This window comes from Dipodomys spectabilis, unplaced genomic scaffold (genome assembly GCF_019054845.1).
Source record: "Dipodomys spectabilis isolate Male_0828 unplaced genomic scaffold, ASM1905484v1 ptg000157l, whole genome shotgun sequence".
Taxonomy (NCBI): Eukaryota; Metazoa; Chordata; class Mammalia; order Rodentia; family Heteromyidae; genus Dipodomys; species Dipodomys spectabilis.
In genome coordinates, this window is record NW_024870834.1 from 5,494,361 (window position 1) to 5,513,041 (window position 18,681).

Genomic DNA, 18,681 nt, shown 5'->3' on the forward strand with positions numbered 1-18,681 from the left:
AATGATTGTGCTTAGTGTTTGTAGCCAGAATGCTTGGATTCTAGTCTCAGCTTGCCTACTTAGCTGTAAAGAGTGATAATAACACCTGTCCCAACTCCCTCAAAGGGCAGTTTTAGCGTTGAAACAGAAACTATGTATTAAACTGTGTTTTCAAAACTATAAGTACTCGACAAATAAGTAGCTTTTGTTACAGCATAGCTGAAATGATCGCAGACTCACAAACAAGGGGCACGTAGAAAGAACACTGGCTCTCCTACGTTGGGGTGGGGGGCGGTGAGCTTTCATTAATCCTGTCTTGTTGAAACCTTTCAGTGTCCTTAAAAGACCTTTAACATCCTATACAACTATCATGGTAGTGCCCACCGAAATGCCCAGTCTGTGCAAAGGATTTTTCCACGGAATCGCAGTTGCTTTTGAGGCTGCCGGCCGCCGAGCAGTTTGACCACTAATCGAATGCCACAATAAGTGGGAATGAGGGGGACGCCGCGACCAGCCTCAAATCCCCGGCGATCAGCAGCAAAAACACGGCAGCGCTAGAACCCGGCGGAAGCCAGGCCCACCATGACCAGGCTCCACCCCCACCCTAGCGCGCAACGATGCAGGCCCACGTGACCCGAGCGTGGCGACGTCGGGGGCGGGCGGGGCTCGGCTGGCTCCGCAGCGCCGCGCAGGCGCCTTAGGGCCGCGCCGAACCGAGCCCCTCCTGCTCCCTGTAGGAGTCAAAATGGCGGCGAGGGGCACCTGGAACAGTCCCGGAGCCTGAGCTACTGACAGGAGAGGGCGGCGGCGTCGGCGGCGGCCGAAGGAGGATGGCCGCGGGTGCTGGCGCCGGTGCGGACGGCGGTGCTGGTGGCGGGGGCGGCGGGAGTGACGGTCCCAGCAGCGGCAGCGGCGGGAGGAGTCTCCGAGGTGAGTCCCTCGGCGTCTCTGGGACCGTGGAGCCGCCGCTCTGCCCCGCGCGGCGCGGGGCGTCCGAGCGCGGAGAGGGCTGTGGCTGGCGAGGGGACGCGGGGCTGGAGCAGGGTCGCCGCGGGAGGCGTCCGTCTGGGGCGCAGGCGCGGCGGGCGCCGGACTGGCCGGTCCCGGTGCTCGCCGAGGGTCCGCCGGGCGGGCCGGGCGGGGCGCCGCCGTCCCGGGGGCCGCGGCCGTGCCGGGGGTCGCGGCGCGAGCTGTGGCGTTGAGGGTGGCGCCCGGTGGCCGCGGCGGTGGCGGGGCCGGCCGCGGGCTCCGGTGCCCGGGTCTGAGGGGCGGGACCCGGGGAAACCTCCCCCGAGACCTGGGGTGCGGAGTTTACGGATGCCGGTGTCGGGGGTGGGTGTGAGGGCGGCCGGCGGGGAGCAGGCCTGTAGCCGGCTACTCCCGGGGGGAGAAGTTAGAGGGTCCCGAAAGTTACTGTTGGGGTGGGTTTTGGGGGGTGGAGAATTGGGCTTTTGACAGGTATGGAGGGAGACAATACCTTGTGTGTGATGAGGAACCGGAGGTTGTGCCTGGTGGGTATTTGATGGCCTTTCCGGTTCGCACGCGATTTTGGAGAAACTCCCGAGTGTTGTTTTTACTTTCTGCCTACAATAGTACCTCTTCCCCTACCACACAGGTAACAACTACTCAGATGTAGGCCTGATTTACAGAAGCAGTCTTAGCTCTCTTCTGTTTCTCGGCGTTCCGTTTCCTCCTCTGAAACATCTTATTGTAACAAGGAAGGGGACTTTTTTTTTTCTTTTGCAGAATTCCTTAGCTTTTAAGTCAACTAACACTCGTTTTTGTCTATGAATACCCCTTTCTTTTTAGATCGGTGGAGTAAATTGCTTTCTTCCTGCTATGAATTGCTTTACGGGAATCTTGGGTTGTTAAAAGCAGCTGTGATTAGGCCTATCTTGAATTTTTGGAGTCAGGAAAAGGTTTACAGAATTGGTGTGGTGGTTGTTTTAAAGCCAAGAAACGAGGGCTAAAAAATGGTTTGTCTTGAGTCTTAGAGCTGGTTAAGAGATAGGACCAAAACTCCTACCTAGGCCTTTCTACATACCATTTATAGCCTTTTTTTCTACACTCCGCAGTTTCTTAGTCTTCATTGTGTTCTTCACGGTCCTTCTATCCCTACCCCTAAATCTGTGCAATAAAGTTGAAAGCAGAGTGTCTCTGGTTCTGACAGCTATCTCAAATAACTGAACATTTCTTCTACTAATCTGAATTTAATAAAAACATGTTTCATGCAGAGTTTTTGTAAGTCCATGACTACATATTCACTAAATTACAGCATGGCTCCTTTTTCTTTTCTTTGGTCAGTCATGGAGCTTGAACTCTGGGCCTAGGCAATGTTCCTCACCTCTGCAGCTCAAGGCAAGCGCTCTACCACTTGAACCACTGTATCACTTCCGGCTTCCTGGTGGTCAGTTGGAGAAAAGACTTTCCTTCCCGGGCTGGCTGGACTGGCTTCGAGCCATGATCCTCAGATCTCAGCCTCCTGAGTAGCTAGGATTACAGCGAGAGCCACTGGCGCCTGCCTTAGCCATAGCCCATTCTAATAAAGCCTACAGGTATTTTATCCTACAAAACCTGACTTCTGTAGTGTTCTGTAGTGCAGTAACATCATTTAAACAAAATTTTTGTAGGATTTATAACAGGTTATACTGCCCAGTTTCCATGGCTCATCCTGTTGGATCATAGTAATTTTATTTGTAGTGTGTCATAGGTTTATAGTGTTTATAGTTAACCAGCAAAAATACAATAAAACCAAGTGAATCTAGCTTCATATTTTAATTACTGAAACATGTCCAAAATTACACAGGTGATTATTGAAGATCTGTTGGATCTTCAGAAGAGCTACTGGACAAAGGAAAGAAATGTAATTCATAGACTTTGCCCTCAAGTTCTTATTGGAAAAAAATGTGCTCACATGAATCTAGAAGACCATCTAGTGAATTCTAATACAAACAATACTGTGGGTTTTCAAGAGAGAGAATTTCAGTGAGGCCTTAGCAGTCTGAAAAACTTCCCAGAACACTTGGTACTTCATCTGGAGAGGGTTACTTTGTGAGAGAAAAGCAAAAGGATAATTTGAAGATTAATTTTGACAGAAGGGAATAAACAGAGACTAAGATAAGCAACAATAGAATTTATTTGGGAGGATGATTTCTTTTTGAAAGTTATCAGCCTGTAGAAAAAGATTTCAGTGTTTAATTGAAATTGGGCTTTTTATTTTCTTATACAAGATATAGATAGCCTTTCAAAGTTTAAAGGCCAAGGATTAATCTGTTAAGCAACAAAACTATCATTGATCTACTTTGACTCATTTTGTTACTGTAATTCATTTTCACTTACAAGTGGAATTTTGCTGTATTGTCCTGTAGTCACATGATTGTCAATGTTGTAGCAGGGTGCAGAATTGGTTACTTTACCTATTTACTTGGGTTGTTTTGTAAGTCTCACTAAGTAGTGGTGCTGGACTTGAGCCTGATGTTTATTTAGTCAAAGATGCTTTCCAAATCATGAGCCTTCCACTTCAGACTCCTCCTCCCACCCTCTTTTTTTAAATGGCACCAGGAATTTGACTAAGGATTTCATGTTTGCTAGGCAAGTACTTTACCACTGGAGCCATGTCCCTAGGTCTTTTTTTTTTTTTTTTTTTTTTTGCTTTAGTTCTTTTTTATTTTATTTTTTGTAGGTTGTGAGGCCTGAACTCAGGGCATGGGTGCTGTCCCTGAGCTCTTTTTCGCTCAAGGTTAGCACTCTACCACTTTGAGCCATAGTTCTATTTCCGGTTTTCTTGTGGTTTATTAGAGATAAGAGTCTCTTGGTCCCACAGTACTGTGAAATTGGGAAATTATGTAACCACTTAATCACAATAAAAATTTTGAAAAAAAAATGAAGAGTCTCTTGGACTCAGGCTGGGAAGGTGGCTCAGTGGTAGAGTGCTTGCCTTGCATGCTTGAGGCCCTGGGTTCGATTCCTTAGCACCACACAAGCAGAAAAAGCCGGAAGTGGCACTGTGGCTCAAGTGGTAGAGGGTTAGTCTTGAGCTGAAGAGCTGAGGGACAGCGCCCAGGCCCAGAGTTCAGGCCCCACGACCGACAAAAAAATAGTGTCTTGGACTCTCCTGCCTCTGATAGCTTTGGAGCACAGTCTTCAGATTTCAGCCTGAGTAGGATTACAGGCTTGAGCCACCAGCATCTGGCTCTTTTCAATATTTATATCCATAAAAATTTACATGTCCATCAGCATTGCATTATGATTCTTTTCTAAACACTGGGTACTTGCTTACTTTTTCTCTTTTTGAGAATAATTAATGAATCTGAAGTGGTATCACATTGTGGTGTTTTTTGTTTTTTTTTTTCTCGGTCCTGGGGGTTGAATTCTGGGCCAGGGCACTGACCCTCAACTCTTCAGCTCAAGGCTAGTGTCCTACCACTTGAGCCACAGTGCCATGTCCTGCTTTTTTTCTGCTTATGTGGTACTGAGGAATCGAACCCAGGGCCTCATTCATGTGAGGCAAGCACTCTACCACTGAGCCAACCTCCCAGCCTCTGTGGTTTTCATTTTTATTTCCCTAGTGATCATGAGTGTCCTTTTCCATTCTGTTTGGCTTCTTGTATATTAACTTTGAAGAAATACCAGGATATCAGGTTCTTTGCTTTTTTTTTTTTTTTAATACGAGGTCTCACCCAGAATGTTCTTGGAAATCTCCATTGTTTGCTTCAGCCTTTCTCCTGCTAGGAATCTAGATATGTATTACCAGGATCAGTTTGTCGATTTTTCATTTCAACTTTTTTTCCTTTATTTTTAGGAGTTTTTTTCCTGAATATTAATCTCGTATTAAACATGATTTGCAAGTGTTTTCTTTTTAATCTATAGTTTCATTGAACTTTGATGTGCAATTTATTTTTTTCAGTATTTTTTGTGTTTAACATTTTTTTTTTTTTTTTTTTGGGTCTGGTCATGGAGCCTGAACTCTGGGCCTGGGCGCTGTCCCTCAGATCTTCAGCTCAAGGTTAGTGCTCTACCACTTGAGCCACAACGCCACTTCCGGCTTTTTTCTTTTTGCTTATGTGGTGCTGAGGAATTGAACCCAGGGCCTCTGGCATGCAAGGCATGTGCTCTACCACTGAGCCACCTTCCCAGCCCTGTGTTTAACATATTTGTAATATGTCATTATTTGTTACCATTGTAATAGTCCATATGCCTCAGTTTACTTTGAATAAATTTACTCCCTTCACCATATTCAAATTGCTCTCCTCGGGCTGGGAAGGTGGCTCAGTGGTAGAGCGCTTGCCTTGCATACATGAGGCCCTGGGTTCGATTCCTCAGCACCACATAAGCAGAAAAAAAAAAAGGCCGGAAGTGTCGCTGTGGCTCAAGTGGTAGAGCACTCGCCTTGAGCTGAAGAGCTGAGGGACAGTGCCCAGGCCCAGAGTTCAGGCCCCACAACCGGACCCAAAACAAAAAACAAAACCAAACCAAAATCAAATTGCTCCCCTCAGTCCTGCCCCCTTTAACAAACAGCATTTGGAGGATATTATACTGTATCCATGTGTGTGTGTACATGTGTGTGCTTGTATGTGTATGTATGTATGTCCACAAACAACTTTCAATTCTCTTTATCCTTTAGTATCTCCTCTCACAAGTTTTTTATTTTGGCTAAGTCCTACTTACCCAGTTTTTCTTTTGTTGCTTGAACTTTTAGCATCATATTAAAGAATTCATTGCCATATTCAGCATCATGAAACTTTGCCTCTTTGTGTTCTTTTAAATGATACTTAGTTGTAGGTATTCTGTTTAGGTCTTTATAGATAACCAGTTCTTCTAATGCTGTTTGTTTTAAAATATTCCTTTCTCATTGAGTGGTTTTGGTACCTTTATTAAAATTCACTTGAGGGTATAGATCAGTTTTAAAGAATGTGCTTAGCATGTACAAGAGGCTGGGTTCAAGCTCTAACACAAGTGATAGTTGTTATTATTTGACCATAGTTTAAGGGTTTATTTCCCTTGTATTCCATTTGCCTGTAAGTCTGTCTTCATGCCAGTGTCGTGCTGTTTATTATTATTATTACTATTATTAAATAGATGTACAAAGGAGTTTCAATTCCAGAAATCTGGTTATGAATATAATGCATTTTGATCAATATCACCCTTTCCATCATTCTCCCCTATCTTTCCTCATCCCTGTTAACATTATCCCCACCTCTGGTCCCCAGCTTCACCCAGACCTGAGGTCCTCCCTGCCCTAGAGTTCCCACCCTATAGCTGGCCACTCCCATTCTCTGCCCAGACCTACCTGTGCAAGGACCTTGCCACTAGCCCCAGAGCTACCCACCTGGATAGGGGCACACACCATATTGCTCCCTCTCCTGGGGGGAGATATGGTCTCTAATAAACCTTATAATAATTTTTCTCTTGTGCGTGCCTGCCTCCACATGGTCCCCCTGGGATGGTCTTGATGGATCCTAAAAATCCTTACCTTCAAGTTACAGTTCTTACACTGAATATAATGACTATTTGCTCACCCTTTCTCTCTTCATTTGTGTGCCCTCCCCTGTCATCCCCTCTATCATGCATTGTTTTTTCATTGGGTTGTGTTTTTTTTTGTTGTTGTTGTTTTGCTACTCCTAGAGTTTGAACTCTGACCCTTTGTGGGTCCTAGGGCCTGGCTTAGCTTTTCTTTTCTTTTTTGCTGGTCCCAGGCTTCAGGGCTTGGGTGCTGTTCTGAGCTTTTTCTCAAAGCTAGTATGCTAACACTTTGAGCCACAGTGACACTTCCAGTTTTTCTGGTGGTTGATTGGAGATAAGAGTCTCATGGACTTTCCTGCCCAGGCTGACTTTAAACTGAGATTACAGGTGTGAGCCACCAGCACCTGGCTTCCAATGCTTTCCTTTATTGTTCTCAGCATTTCTTGAGATTCAACATTTGGCTTTCTGTTCATTCTTCTAAATCCTTTTTTTAAAAAAAATTTTTATTAAATAGTTGTACAAAGGGGTTTCAATTTCTAGAAGTCAAGTTATGAGTACAGTACATCATAGTACCATTCACAAAACTGTTCTTCATGATCCAGTAGTTTGGAATTGGAGCTTTCCTAATGAAGACTGTCCTGGATGAGGGTACCTTGGAGTTTCGGTAGTCATGTTTCTGTTATCTTTTCTCTCCAGCCAGTTTCGGGCTTCCTATCAGGCTCACCTAATGTGTTTTCTTATCTCTCAGGCTCTACCACTGGAACCCATAGTTGCTTATCAACAAGAAATATAATTTTATATTATTAACATGTGCTAATAAGTTGGTATCAGAAAATCTAAATGCTTTGGCTTTTGTGAAGTTTATGAGAATATTTTTCTATTAAATTCAGTTGAGGGCTGGGAAGGTGGCTCAGTGGTAGAACACTTGCCTTGCATGCATGAGGCCCTGGGTTCAATTCCTCAGCACCACATAAGCAAAAGAGAAAAAAGCCGGAAGTGGCGCTGTGGCTCAAGTGGTAGAGTACTAGCCTTGAGCTGAAGAGCTGAGGGACAGCGCCCAGGCCCAGAGTTCAGGCTCCACGACTGGACCCATAAATAAGTAAATAAATAAATACAGTTGAATATATTCTGATATGAGCTGTTTCTCTCTTTTCTTTTTAAACTCAAATCTGAACTAACATTTCTCATCACTGACTCCTTCTTTTTTTTGTTGTTGAGAAACTGGGACTCGAACTCTATACCTGGTGCTTTGTTCGTTGGCTGGTGCTCTACTAACAGTCTATGTTTCCAACTTTTACCACCTTCTCTAAAGCTGCCTTTCTGTACACCACTAAGCCTACAGTAAAAAACAGTGCATCTAATTAAAATAGTTATTTTATTAATTCAGGCAAATACTGACTGACTCAAAATCTCTTTTTATCATAAACAAATGTTATAAATGACACCATTGTCTTATGTGGCAATTGATTAGAAAACTTCTATAGACTATCTTGCAGGACCTAATAATCATGTTCACCGTCTGTTTATAAGTACTTTTTTCTTGCTCCTTCTAGAACTACCTCAGTTTGGAGGGATACAGCTGCAAGAAGACAACACAGGTTTTGATGTTGGGGTGGCTGGGTCAAAGTCAGTCTCTTACCTACTGCTGTGGCCATCAGTGTTTCAGTTACCTCTGCCAAACAACCAGATTAAGTGGATATGCAAGGTACAACCTACTTTTTTTTTTTTTTTTAAGTTAGTCGTGGGGATTGAACTCTGGGCTTGGGCCCTGTCCCTGTGCTCTTCAGCTCAAGGTGAGTGTTCTACCTCTTGAGCCACAGCACCACTTCCGGTTTTCTGGTGGTTTATTGGAGATAAGAGTCTCACGTACTTTCGCCTGGACTGGCTTTGAACTGCAATCCTCAGATCTCAGCCTCCTGAGTAGCTAGGATTACAGGCATGAGCCACCAACTCCCGGCTCCTCCTCCCCTTCCTACCTCCTTCTCCCTCCCTTCCTCTTCCCTCTCCCCTCTCTTTTTCTCTCTCTCTCCTTCCTTTTCCTGCCTTTCTTTCCTTCCTTCTTTTCTTTTCTTTTCTCTCCTTCCTTCCTTCTTTCCTTCCTTCCTTCCTTCCTTCCTTCCTTGCTTCCTTCCTTCCTTCCTTACTTCTTTCCCTTCCTTTTTTCCTTCCTTTCCCTCTCTGTCTCTGTCTCTCTTTCTCTCTCTCTGTCTCTGTCTCTGTCTCTTTCTTTCTTTCATGCCAGTAATAGGGCTTGTGCTCAGGGCCTGGGCACTGTCCTTTAGCTTTTTTGCTCAAGGTTGGCACCCCATGACTTGAGCTACACCTCTGCCTCCAGCTTTTTGGTGATTTATTGGAGATAAGAGTCTCATGGACTTTTCTGCCCAAGTTGGCTTCAAACTATGGTTCTCAGGTCTCAGCCTCCTGAGTTGCTAGGATTACAAGTATGAATTACCAGGACCTGGCTTCATTCATTACTTGGTAGACAGCTGGGTTACTTCCATGTTTTAGCTACTGTGAATAATAAGCTGTGAACATGTGTGTACAAATACCTTTTCCATTTTCTGCTTTCAATTCTTTGCAGTAAAATTCAAATTGCACAGTCATGTGGTATTTCTCTTTTTATTTATTTTTAGAAATAGATGTTTTCTGCAATTGTCCTATCTTGCATGGAATGCAAGAGTTCCAATTTCTCTCCATCCTCACTAATACTGTGTGTGTGTGTGTGTGTGTGTGTGTGTGTGTGTGTGTGTGTGTGTGTGTGTGTGTGTTAGTAGCCATCTTAATGATCTCAGTGGTTATGATGAGATAATCTCATTTGGCTTTCACTTACATTTCCCTAATAATTAGTGATATTGATGATTGTTAATGTATTTGGCTATTTGTGAATCTTTGGAGAAACAACTTTCAAGGATTTGCCTGTTTTTAATTTTTTTTTAGTTTTAATTATAAATCATATTTTCTTACTTTATGAGTTTATAATTCACTTTCAGTTGCTGAAAATAGACTTGAAGGCTGTGTCTCCTAACTTTCTTATCTTGGTAAACAGAGTTAATGAAACATAATAATGAAACATAATAATGACAAGCTGTATGACAAGCATTGTTAGTCTGCTATTGGAAATGTCACAGTTTTCTGTGCTGGGGAACAGTCTTTTGTCTTTATAGTAGATGGTCCCATTGAGACAGCCTAGCCTAGTTTGTGTCTTTCTGAATTCCCCTTCTGGTGTCATCTTTTTGAAGATGCCTTCAAAGGCAAGGGTTTATTGCTGACTGCTGCTTGCTGTTCAATATCTTTTTGTCATGTTGCTCTTGAAATGCATCCAAGGATAAAACTGAAGCTTACAAAGAAAGTAATCTTAGCTCTTTTACTTTATCTTGGACAAGTTACTAACCTCTCAGCCTCATCAGTAAAAATTGTTAAGAGAATGAGTTAATCTATGCGAAAGCTTTAAGACAGAATCTGTTGTACAATAAACCCTAAAACAAAAAAGAGTTATGTTAGATAAAACATGGAGTATGAGATGGCTATAGAAAAAAATTTAATTGGTGACTTTTGGGAGTTTCTTTTTTAAACTACTTATTTCAGGTTTATCAAGAAATGTGATTGGCTATAGCATGAACATGGTCCCAACTTCACCTCGTCAAACACATGTTCTCTCTGTTTTGTACCACTTTTTATACTCAAGCATCTTGGCTTGAAGATAAGTATTCAGCTTAGATTTGACAGTAATGAAGTATTGCAGTGGTTTTGCATTTCTCTTTCATTTTAAGTTGCTTTGCTCCACTTTTCTGTCCTTCGTTCCCTAATAATCAAACTAATAGAAAAACATGCTTAAACCCAAAATCCAAGTGCTTTTTTTTTCTCTGTAGACTAACATTCATTTTCCAAATTAGTAGGTTATATTGCTTCATTGAATTTTAAGAAATCCTATTTAATCTTCCTTATTTTATAGATTTAGAATTAGGCCCATCAAAGTTCAGCATGAGCTCATACCTGTAATCCTAGCTTCTCAGGAGGCTGGAATCTAAGGATCATGGTGCAAAGCCAGTGTGGGCAAGAAAGTCCATGAAACTCTTACCTCCAGTTAATCACACAAAAACCAGAAGTAGAACTGTGACTAAAGCAGTAGAAAGCCAGCCTTAAGTGAAAACCTCAGGGACAGTGCCCAAACCCTGAGTTCAAGCCCCAAGACTGGGGGAGGTAGGAGGGAAGGAGGAGTCAAGTGTGACTTCTTCCTCATATGTGGAAAATCAATGACAGAATGCAATCCTAGATCCCTTAACTCTTGGCGTCTTCTCTGCTGCATAAAGCAGTATATGTGTTTTCATAACAGTAATCAGCATTTTTCCAAACTGTTATATAAGGTCATTCTTTTACTTCTCTGTAGGGCAACAGGACTCATTTAGATCAAGCTAATTACTTCCTCTTCATGATGTATCTTAACACTTAAAAGAGGCTATAAAATTCCATTCTGGGCAGGGAATGTGGCTTAGTGGCAGAGTGCTTGCCTAGCATGCATGAGACCCTAGGCTCAATTCCTCAGTACTGCATAAACAAAATTAATAATAAAGTTCCCATCTGGTGTTAATCCTGAATTTTTCAAAATTTTAAATAACTCTCTATAAAATACTGACCTAGGATTGGTTTGGTTTGCGTTGGGTAAGTGGGGAGGAAAGGAGCTGACTTCTGCTTTGTTAATTTTATTTGTTGTTGTTTTTAATTTTCTGATAGTTGTTTTCATTTTTGCATTCAGGATTTTCCCCTTCAACTGGGTCTATTGTACTTAATGAAACATTTTAACATAGTTACATGGTTTGATTGCGACCCATCTTGTTGAGGTTAACAGAGGGAATTATCTAGAATAGTGATTCTACAAAAAGAATTTATAAACCTTCTAGGGCCATTTGCATCTCACACTTCTTTTTTCCTTACCTGTCATCTCAGCCAAATATTAAATTTCATCCTGTGTCTATAGCAGACAAAAATCAGGCTTGCCTACGGGGAAAAAAAAAATTTCTTGAAGAGATTTGAATTCTCATTTAACCTAATTTCTAGCATCTAAAGACAGATTAAATTAAAAAACAATGAGCCAGGGCTGGGAAGGTGGCTCAGTGGTAGAGCGCTTGCCTTGCATGGATGAGGCCCTGAGTTCGATTCCTTAGCACCACATAAGCAAAAAGAAAAAAGCCGGAAGTGGCGCTGTGGCTCAAGTGGTAGAGCGCTAGCCTTGAGCTGAAGAACTGAGGGACAGCGCCCAGGCCCAGAGTTCAGGCCCCAGGACCGGACCCAAAAAAAAAAAAATGAGCCAGGTGCCAGTGGCTCACGCCTGTAATCCTAGCTACTCAGGAGGCTGAGATCTAAGGATCACTGTTCAAAGCGCCAGCCCAGGCAGGAAAACTCCATGAGACTCCTTTATCTCCAATAAACCACTAGGAAACCGGAAGCGGTGCTGTGGCTCACGTGGTAGAGCGCTCACCTTGAGCTGAAGAGCTGAGGGACAGCACCCAGGCCCAGAGTTCAAGACCCACGACTGACAAAAACAAACAAACAAAAAAGAACAACAACAAAAATATACTACTGTGTACCATTTGCCATAGATTTTATTTTCTTTTGTTTTGATCAGTATGAGGGTTTGAACTCAGGGTACCAACTTTCATTTTAAACCTAACAAAATTCAAATAATGAATTTCCCCCATAAAGGAACTTTTTCTACATTTCTAGTACTTAAGAATTAAAAACTTTGATTAGCTGGGCGCTGGTGGCTCACGCTTATAATCCTATATAGGGCTGCTCAGGAGGCCAAAGTCTGAGGATCGCAGTTCAAAGCCAGCCCGGGCAGGAAAGTCCATGAGACTCTTATTTCCAATTAACCACCAGAAAAACAGAAGTGGCACTGTGGCTAAAGTGGTAGAGCACTAGCCTTGAGCTGCAGAGCTGAGGGATAGGGCCCTGGTCCAGAGTTCAAGCCCCCAAAACAAAACGAAACAAAACTGTGAATAATACTGAGTATCAAATGTTAGAAAGTATTTGATTGATTACTTATCTGTGTTAAAATGGACTTTGCTGGAAGAAGTAACTTGGTTTTGGCAATTCAGTTTACAAAATGGTATTTAAACCCTTTAGCGTCTGGCCACATCTCAGACTTTTAGTAGTATGTGTTAAGCAAAGTTTAAAGGTGGTGTGTTCTCACAGATAAATTTTACTAGAAATTTGTTTATATATTATTTGATTGGAGCTACTGCTCTTTAAAAGTATATCTAGGGGGCTGGGAAGGTGGCTTAGTGGTAGAGCGCTTGCCTTGCATGCATGAGGCCCTGGGTTCAATTCCTCAGGGCCACATAAGCAAAAAGAAAAAAAGCCGAAAGTGGCGCTGTGGCTCAAGTGGTAGAACGCTAGCCTTAAGCTGAAGAGCTGAGGGTCAGCGCCCAGGCCCAGAGTTCAGGCCCCATGACCGGACCCAAAATAAATAAATAAAAATAAATAAAAGTATATCTAATTACTAGAAAGTATTATATGTATATATGTGTATCTACACATATATGCAATGTTGTATATGTTGAGATACACATAATAAAAGATCTGAGTAAGCCCTGGGCTGGTGGCTTATGCCTGTAATCCTAGCTACTTAGGAGGCTGAGATCTGAGGATCACCACTCAAAGCCAGCCAGGGCAGGAAATTCCTTGAGACTCTTATCTCCAAAGTGGTGCTGTGGCTCAAGAGGTAGAGCTCTCACTGCCTGGAGCAGAAGAACGCAGGGACAGGGCCCAAGGCCAGAGTTCAAGCCCCATGACTGACCAAAAAAAAAAAAAAAAAAAATCTGAGTAAAACACAAAAAGATTTGAATAGAAAATAGGGGTTTTCCTAAATGTGAATTACTAAGGTTATGCTGTATCAGTAATGGAGGTGAAAATAAATTCTAACACTCTTGACACAGTTCTGTATTTTAGCAGGTTTTCTGTGATAGTGTGTATATGTGTTTTCTTTAAATCTTAGTTGTTAAAACATTTCCATCTTTCATTTTAGGCCAAATTAGTTGGTTGCTGGTTTACCTAACAATTCTAATAATAGAGTTTAAATTTCTCTTAAGCCCTTTTTAGTTAGATAAATTTTAGATATCCAAATGGTTTAAGGTGTAAATGTATTCTTTAGTCTTGTTCTCTCTTATAGTTTTGTCTAAGTGTATATATCCTGCCAGCATCTCTGAGAGGAGAGTTAAATCACCTGGTTCAAAATTTAATCTATTAATGCTACTGGACCTGTTATATTATCAGATATTAGCAGTATTTTTATTTCAGGAATTTTTGAGGAAGGTAGTTATTTTTTCCCCTCACATATCTCACTGTATTTCTAACTCCTGAAAAATGACTATAGAATAATAACTTAAAGATATTTTCCTTTAAGTGTTCACTTTTCCTTATCCCCTTTTTCATAGACTGCCCAGTTTTATAGATTAAAGACCAGATGAAGCAGTTTTATCTTAAAGCAGAAAAACAACAAGCCAATTACTTGTCTGCATTTTTTTTAACTAGTATCAACTTTTTTTTTTTTTGCCAGTTTGCTCAAGTCTATAGGCACTCTACCACTTGAGCCAGCCTTTTCTGTTTGTGTGGAAAGGAGGAATTGAACCCTGGGCTTCTTCATGCATGCAGGGCAAGCACTCACCACTAAGCCACATTCTGGCCCTCAACTTTTTTTTTTTTTGGGGTCCGGTCATGGGGCCTGAACTCTGGGCCTGGGCGCTGTCCCTCAGCTCTTCAGCTCAAGGCTAGCGCTCTACCACTTGAGCCACAGCGCCACTTCCGGCTTTTTTCTTTCTGCTTATGTGGTGCTGAGGAATCGAACCCAGGGCCTCATGCATGCAAGGCAAGCGCTCTACCACTGAGCCACCTTCCCTTGGCCCTCAACTTTTTAAATGTTATTAAGTTGCTTAGAATATTGGCTTACAATTATGGGCAGTTGTCGCAATCTTTTTTATTTTAATTGTAGCCTTTCATTTTAGTCCAAATGCTCTTTCTGTGTTTTGAAATTAGTATTATGCTTTTTTTAATAACCTGAAAAGTATATTATTTTATGGCTCAGAGTTACAGGAAGATTCATATATCAAACTTAAACATTTAAAAAATATTTACTGGAAATGTACATGTAGATTGACAATATACCATTATTTACCAACAGAAGCAGTTCTTTAGTAACATGTTTTTGTGATTTTTGAGATACATTTGGAAAAATAAACACAATTATCTTTGTTTTATATCAAGAAATGGATGAAAAGATGCAGCTGGATCCAGGGTTGAAGGTTCATAAAGGCCTCTGGGATTATACTCTGAAGAACCAGCAGATGGAATGCCTGAGTGACTGAAGAAAATGGGTGCTAATGCATCTAACTATCCTCATTCATGTTCCCCAAGGGTAGGGGGAAATCCACAGGCCCAACAGACTTTCATAGGTAACTTTCAGTTTTTCTGACGTATTTTCCATCATAACTGTAAATGGAATTGTGTTCTTAGTGATCTTGGTGGATAAGCAAATTGATCTGTGGAAATGTTACAAATAATTCTGTGGCATCTGGATTCCTCCCCTCACCAATAAGAAATATGGCTTTTATGGGTTTTATCAGACTAAATACTTTATAGCACAAGGATCTTTAATTTTGTTGTAGCAACCATAACTGACAACAAGCTAGGAATCTCCAGTCATATGTACTGGTCTTTTTATTTTGCTACTATAACTATAGTCTTGGTATAATTAGGGAGAAAAACATTTCACAATTACATATGTGTATGTGTGAATATATATATATATATATATATATATATATATATATATGTCTATAAATTGTTTCTAGAAAGATGTATTATTTATTCCTTGATTTCCAGAGAACTAAAGGGACTTAAAAATTCAGACTGATTTGTTCTTTTTGTCTCTTTTTCTTTCCTTCTTTTCATTTTTATTTTTTCTATTTCCTATTTGTTTAATTATGGATTTTTTAGGTAGTGTCTCACTATATAGCATACTCTGACCTTAAGTTCTCAGTTCCTGCCTCAGTCTGTATTACAGAAATTACTTCCTTTTATAAAAATGAAAATGAGCCGGGTGCTGGTGGCTCATGCATGTAATCCTAGCTATTCAGGAGGCTGAGATCTGAGGATCTTGGTTCAAAGCCAGCCAGGGGAAGGAAAAGTCAATGAGACTCTTATCTCCAATAAGCCACTCAGAAAACTGGAAGTGGCACTGTTGCTCAAGTGGTAGAGCGCTAGCCTTGAGCTAAATTGCTGAGGGACAGTGTCCAGGCCCAGAATTCAATCCCATGATGGACCAAAAAAAAAAAAATTAAAATGAAGCTGAGTGTTAGTGGCTCAACGTCTGTAATCCTAAACTCTGTAGGCTGAGAAACAAGGATCATGTTCAAAGCTAGCCTTGCAGGAGAGTCTGTGAGATTCTTATCTCCAATTAAATCACAGAAAAAGCTGGACGTGGTACTGTGGCTCAAGTGGTAGTGCTAGCCTTGAGCAAAAGGAACTCAGGGACATACCCACGCCCAGAATTCAAGCCTCAAGACCAGCAAAAAAAAAGAAAGGCAGTTTTGAGTAGTCCAAGAATGTATTTGCAAAAAAATTTTGACATAAAAAATGTTAATGTGGGAAACATGTTAAAAAAGAAAAACAAATTATTTGTTTAATTTTCCTTTTAGGAACATCATCTTATTCCCAGCAAGGCTATGGCTGTGAATCAAAATTATATAGCCTTGACCATGGCCATGAGAAGCCACAAGACAAAAAAAAGAGAACCTCTGGCCTTGCCACCCTCAAAAAGAAGTTTATTAAACGTCGAAAATCTAACAGGTCTGCAGATCATGCCAAGCAGATGCGAGAACTCCTCTCAGGGTGGGATGTTAGAGATGTCAATGCATTAGTGGAAGAATATGAGGGAACTTCAGCCTTAAAAGAGCTTTCTCTACAAGCCAGTTTGGCTAGACCAGAAGCACGGACATTGCAGAAAGATATGGCTGATCTTTATGAATATAAGTATTGTACTGATGTAGACTTAATATTTCAAGAAACTTGTTTTCCTGTTCATCGTGCCATTTTGGCAGCAAGGTGTCCATTTTTTAAAACACTGCTTTCTTCCTCACCTGAGTATGGGGCAGAGATAATAATGGACATCAATACAGCAGGTATTGATATGCCTATGTTTTCTGCTTTGCTACACTACCTTTATACTGGAGAATTTGGAATGGAGGACTCGAGGTTTCAAAATGTCGATATCCTTGTTCAGCTTAGTGAAGAATTTGGAACACCAAATTCCCTTGATGTAGATATGCGTGGGCTCTTTGATTACATGTGTTATTATGATGTTGTCCTTAGTTTTTCTTCAGACTCTGAACTGGTTGAAGCTTTTGGTGGAAATCAGAACTGTTTAGATGAAGAGCTCAAAGCCCACAAGGCTGTTATTTCTGCACGATCCCCGTTTTTTCGAAATTTATTACAAAGGAGGATACGGACTGGTGAAGAAATTACAGACCGAACTTTGAGGACTCCTACAAGAATTATATTAGATGAATCCATTATACCAAAAAAATATGCGAAAGTAATATTACACTGTATGTATACAGATGTGGTGGACCTTTCCGTTTTGCACTGTAGTCCCTCTGTAGGGAGTCTCAGTGAAGTTCAGGCTCTTGTCGCAGGGAAGCCAAACATGACCAGGGCAGAAGAAGCCATGGAACTTTACCACATAGCACTGTTCTTGGAATTTAACATGCTTGCGCAAGGTATGAAATTCTAACTTTTTTATTTCTATAATTACATGCTTGTCTCCCAAATTGAAAACATAACCAGTTGGTTCTCATTTCAGTGCCTATGATGAGCAGGGTCAGTTTTTTTGAGCCTATAATTATAAAGTCTGAGACAGCATAAGGGTCAGGGATAATGGGGCCTTCCATTTCATATTAAAATTAAGCTTAATTTTATATCGAATTACCTATTTATATTCTGTCTGTACCCAAACTTAAATGATTGGTTTCCCTGATTTTGAGGTTAAACTCTCATATTTATACTCAACACCTTGTTGATTCTTAAATATTTGCTGTTAGAATAAATTCATTATAAAAATGAAGATAGCTGCATTTGAATATAAATTGATTTATATTAGATTAGAGAATTGGACAAACCCTCTAATTTACATTTCTAAGTATCTGTATCTTTTTTTTAGCTTAGCTGTACATCATACACTACATTTAAAACACACTAGTGAATCCTGGCATCTGTGGCTCACGTCTATAATCCTAGTTTCTTAGAAGGCCGAGATCTGAGACTTGGACCTTGAAGCCAGCCCAGGCAGGAAAGTCCATGAGAATCTTTATCCCTAATTAGCCACCAAAAAAAGCCAGAAGTAGAACTGTGGCTCAAGTGGTAGAATACTAGCCTTGAGCTTAAAAAAGCATAAGGATAGAGCCCAGGCCCTGAGTTCAAGTCAAAGTTCTCCTTTACAGTACCCCCCCAAAAAAACAATATTAATGATAGACTTACAGGCTTCTTTCAGTTAGTTTAGAAATCTTAAATTGGGACACTACGTTTTTTTGTGTTACAGGTCAATGAATACACAAAAGTTGAGATTAGAAAGTATGTATCTGTTGGTAAATGTTAAATCTTAACATTTCAGAACTGGAAAGGTGTGTGTGTGTGTGTGTGTGTGTGTGTGTGTGTGTGTGTGTGTGTGTGTGTGTGTGTGTGTGTGTGTGTGTGTGTGTGTGTGTGTGTGTGTGTCTTCAATCATATATATGGTTGAATCAATCATTTAATAAGACTGAAAAATTAAAAGCTAAAATAAAAACCCAAGTTAAATAACAATAACAGTATATAACAAGATTATACAGAAAGATATATACATAATCTGTAAAAATCTTATTTATCCTCGTTTTAGGAATAGATATTTTATCACCACAATCAAAATGTCATAAAGCTATTTTATTAGATTAAAATAAGAATCACTGCTATTTCCTGTGGCTTGTGCCTATAATCCTCTATAGGAGATTGAGATTGAGGATCAAGGTTCAAAGCCAGCAGGAAAGTCCATTAGATTCAAAGCCAGCCTTGGTAGAAAACTTCATAGATTCCAACTCCAAAATAACCAGCAAAAAGCAAGGCTAGACATTTTAAGCAAAACAAAATAATACTGGAGGTAACACAATCCCAAACCTCAGGCTCTACTACAGAGCTAAAACAAAAACTGTTTGCTAC

At 41.0% G+C, this 18,681-nt stretch overlaps 1 protein-coding gene across 1 annotated transcript in view; it reads left to right on the plus strand.

Moving 5' to 3' along the window:
• Positions 1 to 688: 688 nt before the first annotated feature.
• The window catches only part of Btbd7 (BTB domain containing 7), a 68,501-nt gene continuing 50,508 nt past the window's right edge, over positions 689 to 18,681 (plus strand). The window contains exons 1-3 of the mRNA XM_042692548.1: positions 689 to 909; positions 14,701 to 14,888; positions 16,134 to 17,213. Of these exons, the coding sequence (XP_042548482.1) occupies positions 14,807 to 14,888; positions 16,134 to 17,213 (1,162 nt within the window). The 5' untranslated portion in view covers positions 689 to 909; positions 14,701 to 14,806. The remainder of the gene's footprint in view (positions 910 to 14,700; positions 14,889 to 16,133; positions 17,214 to 18,681) is intronic.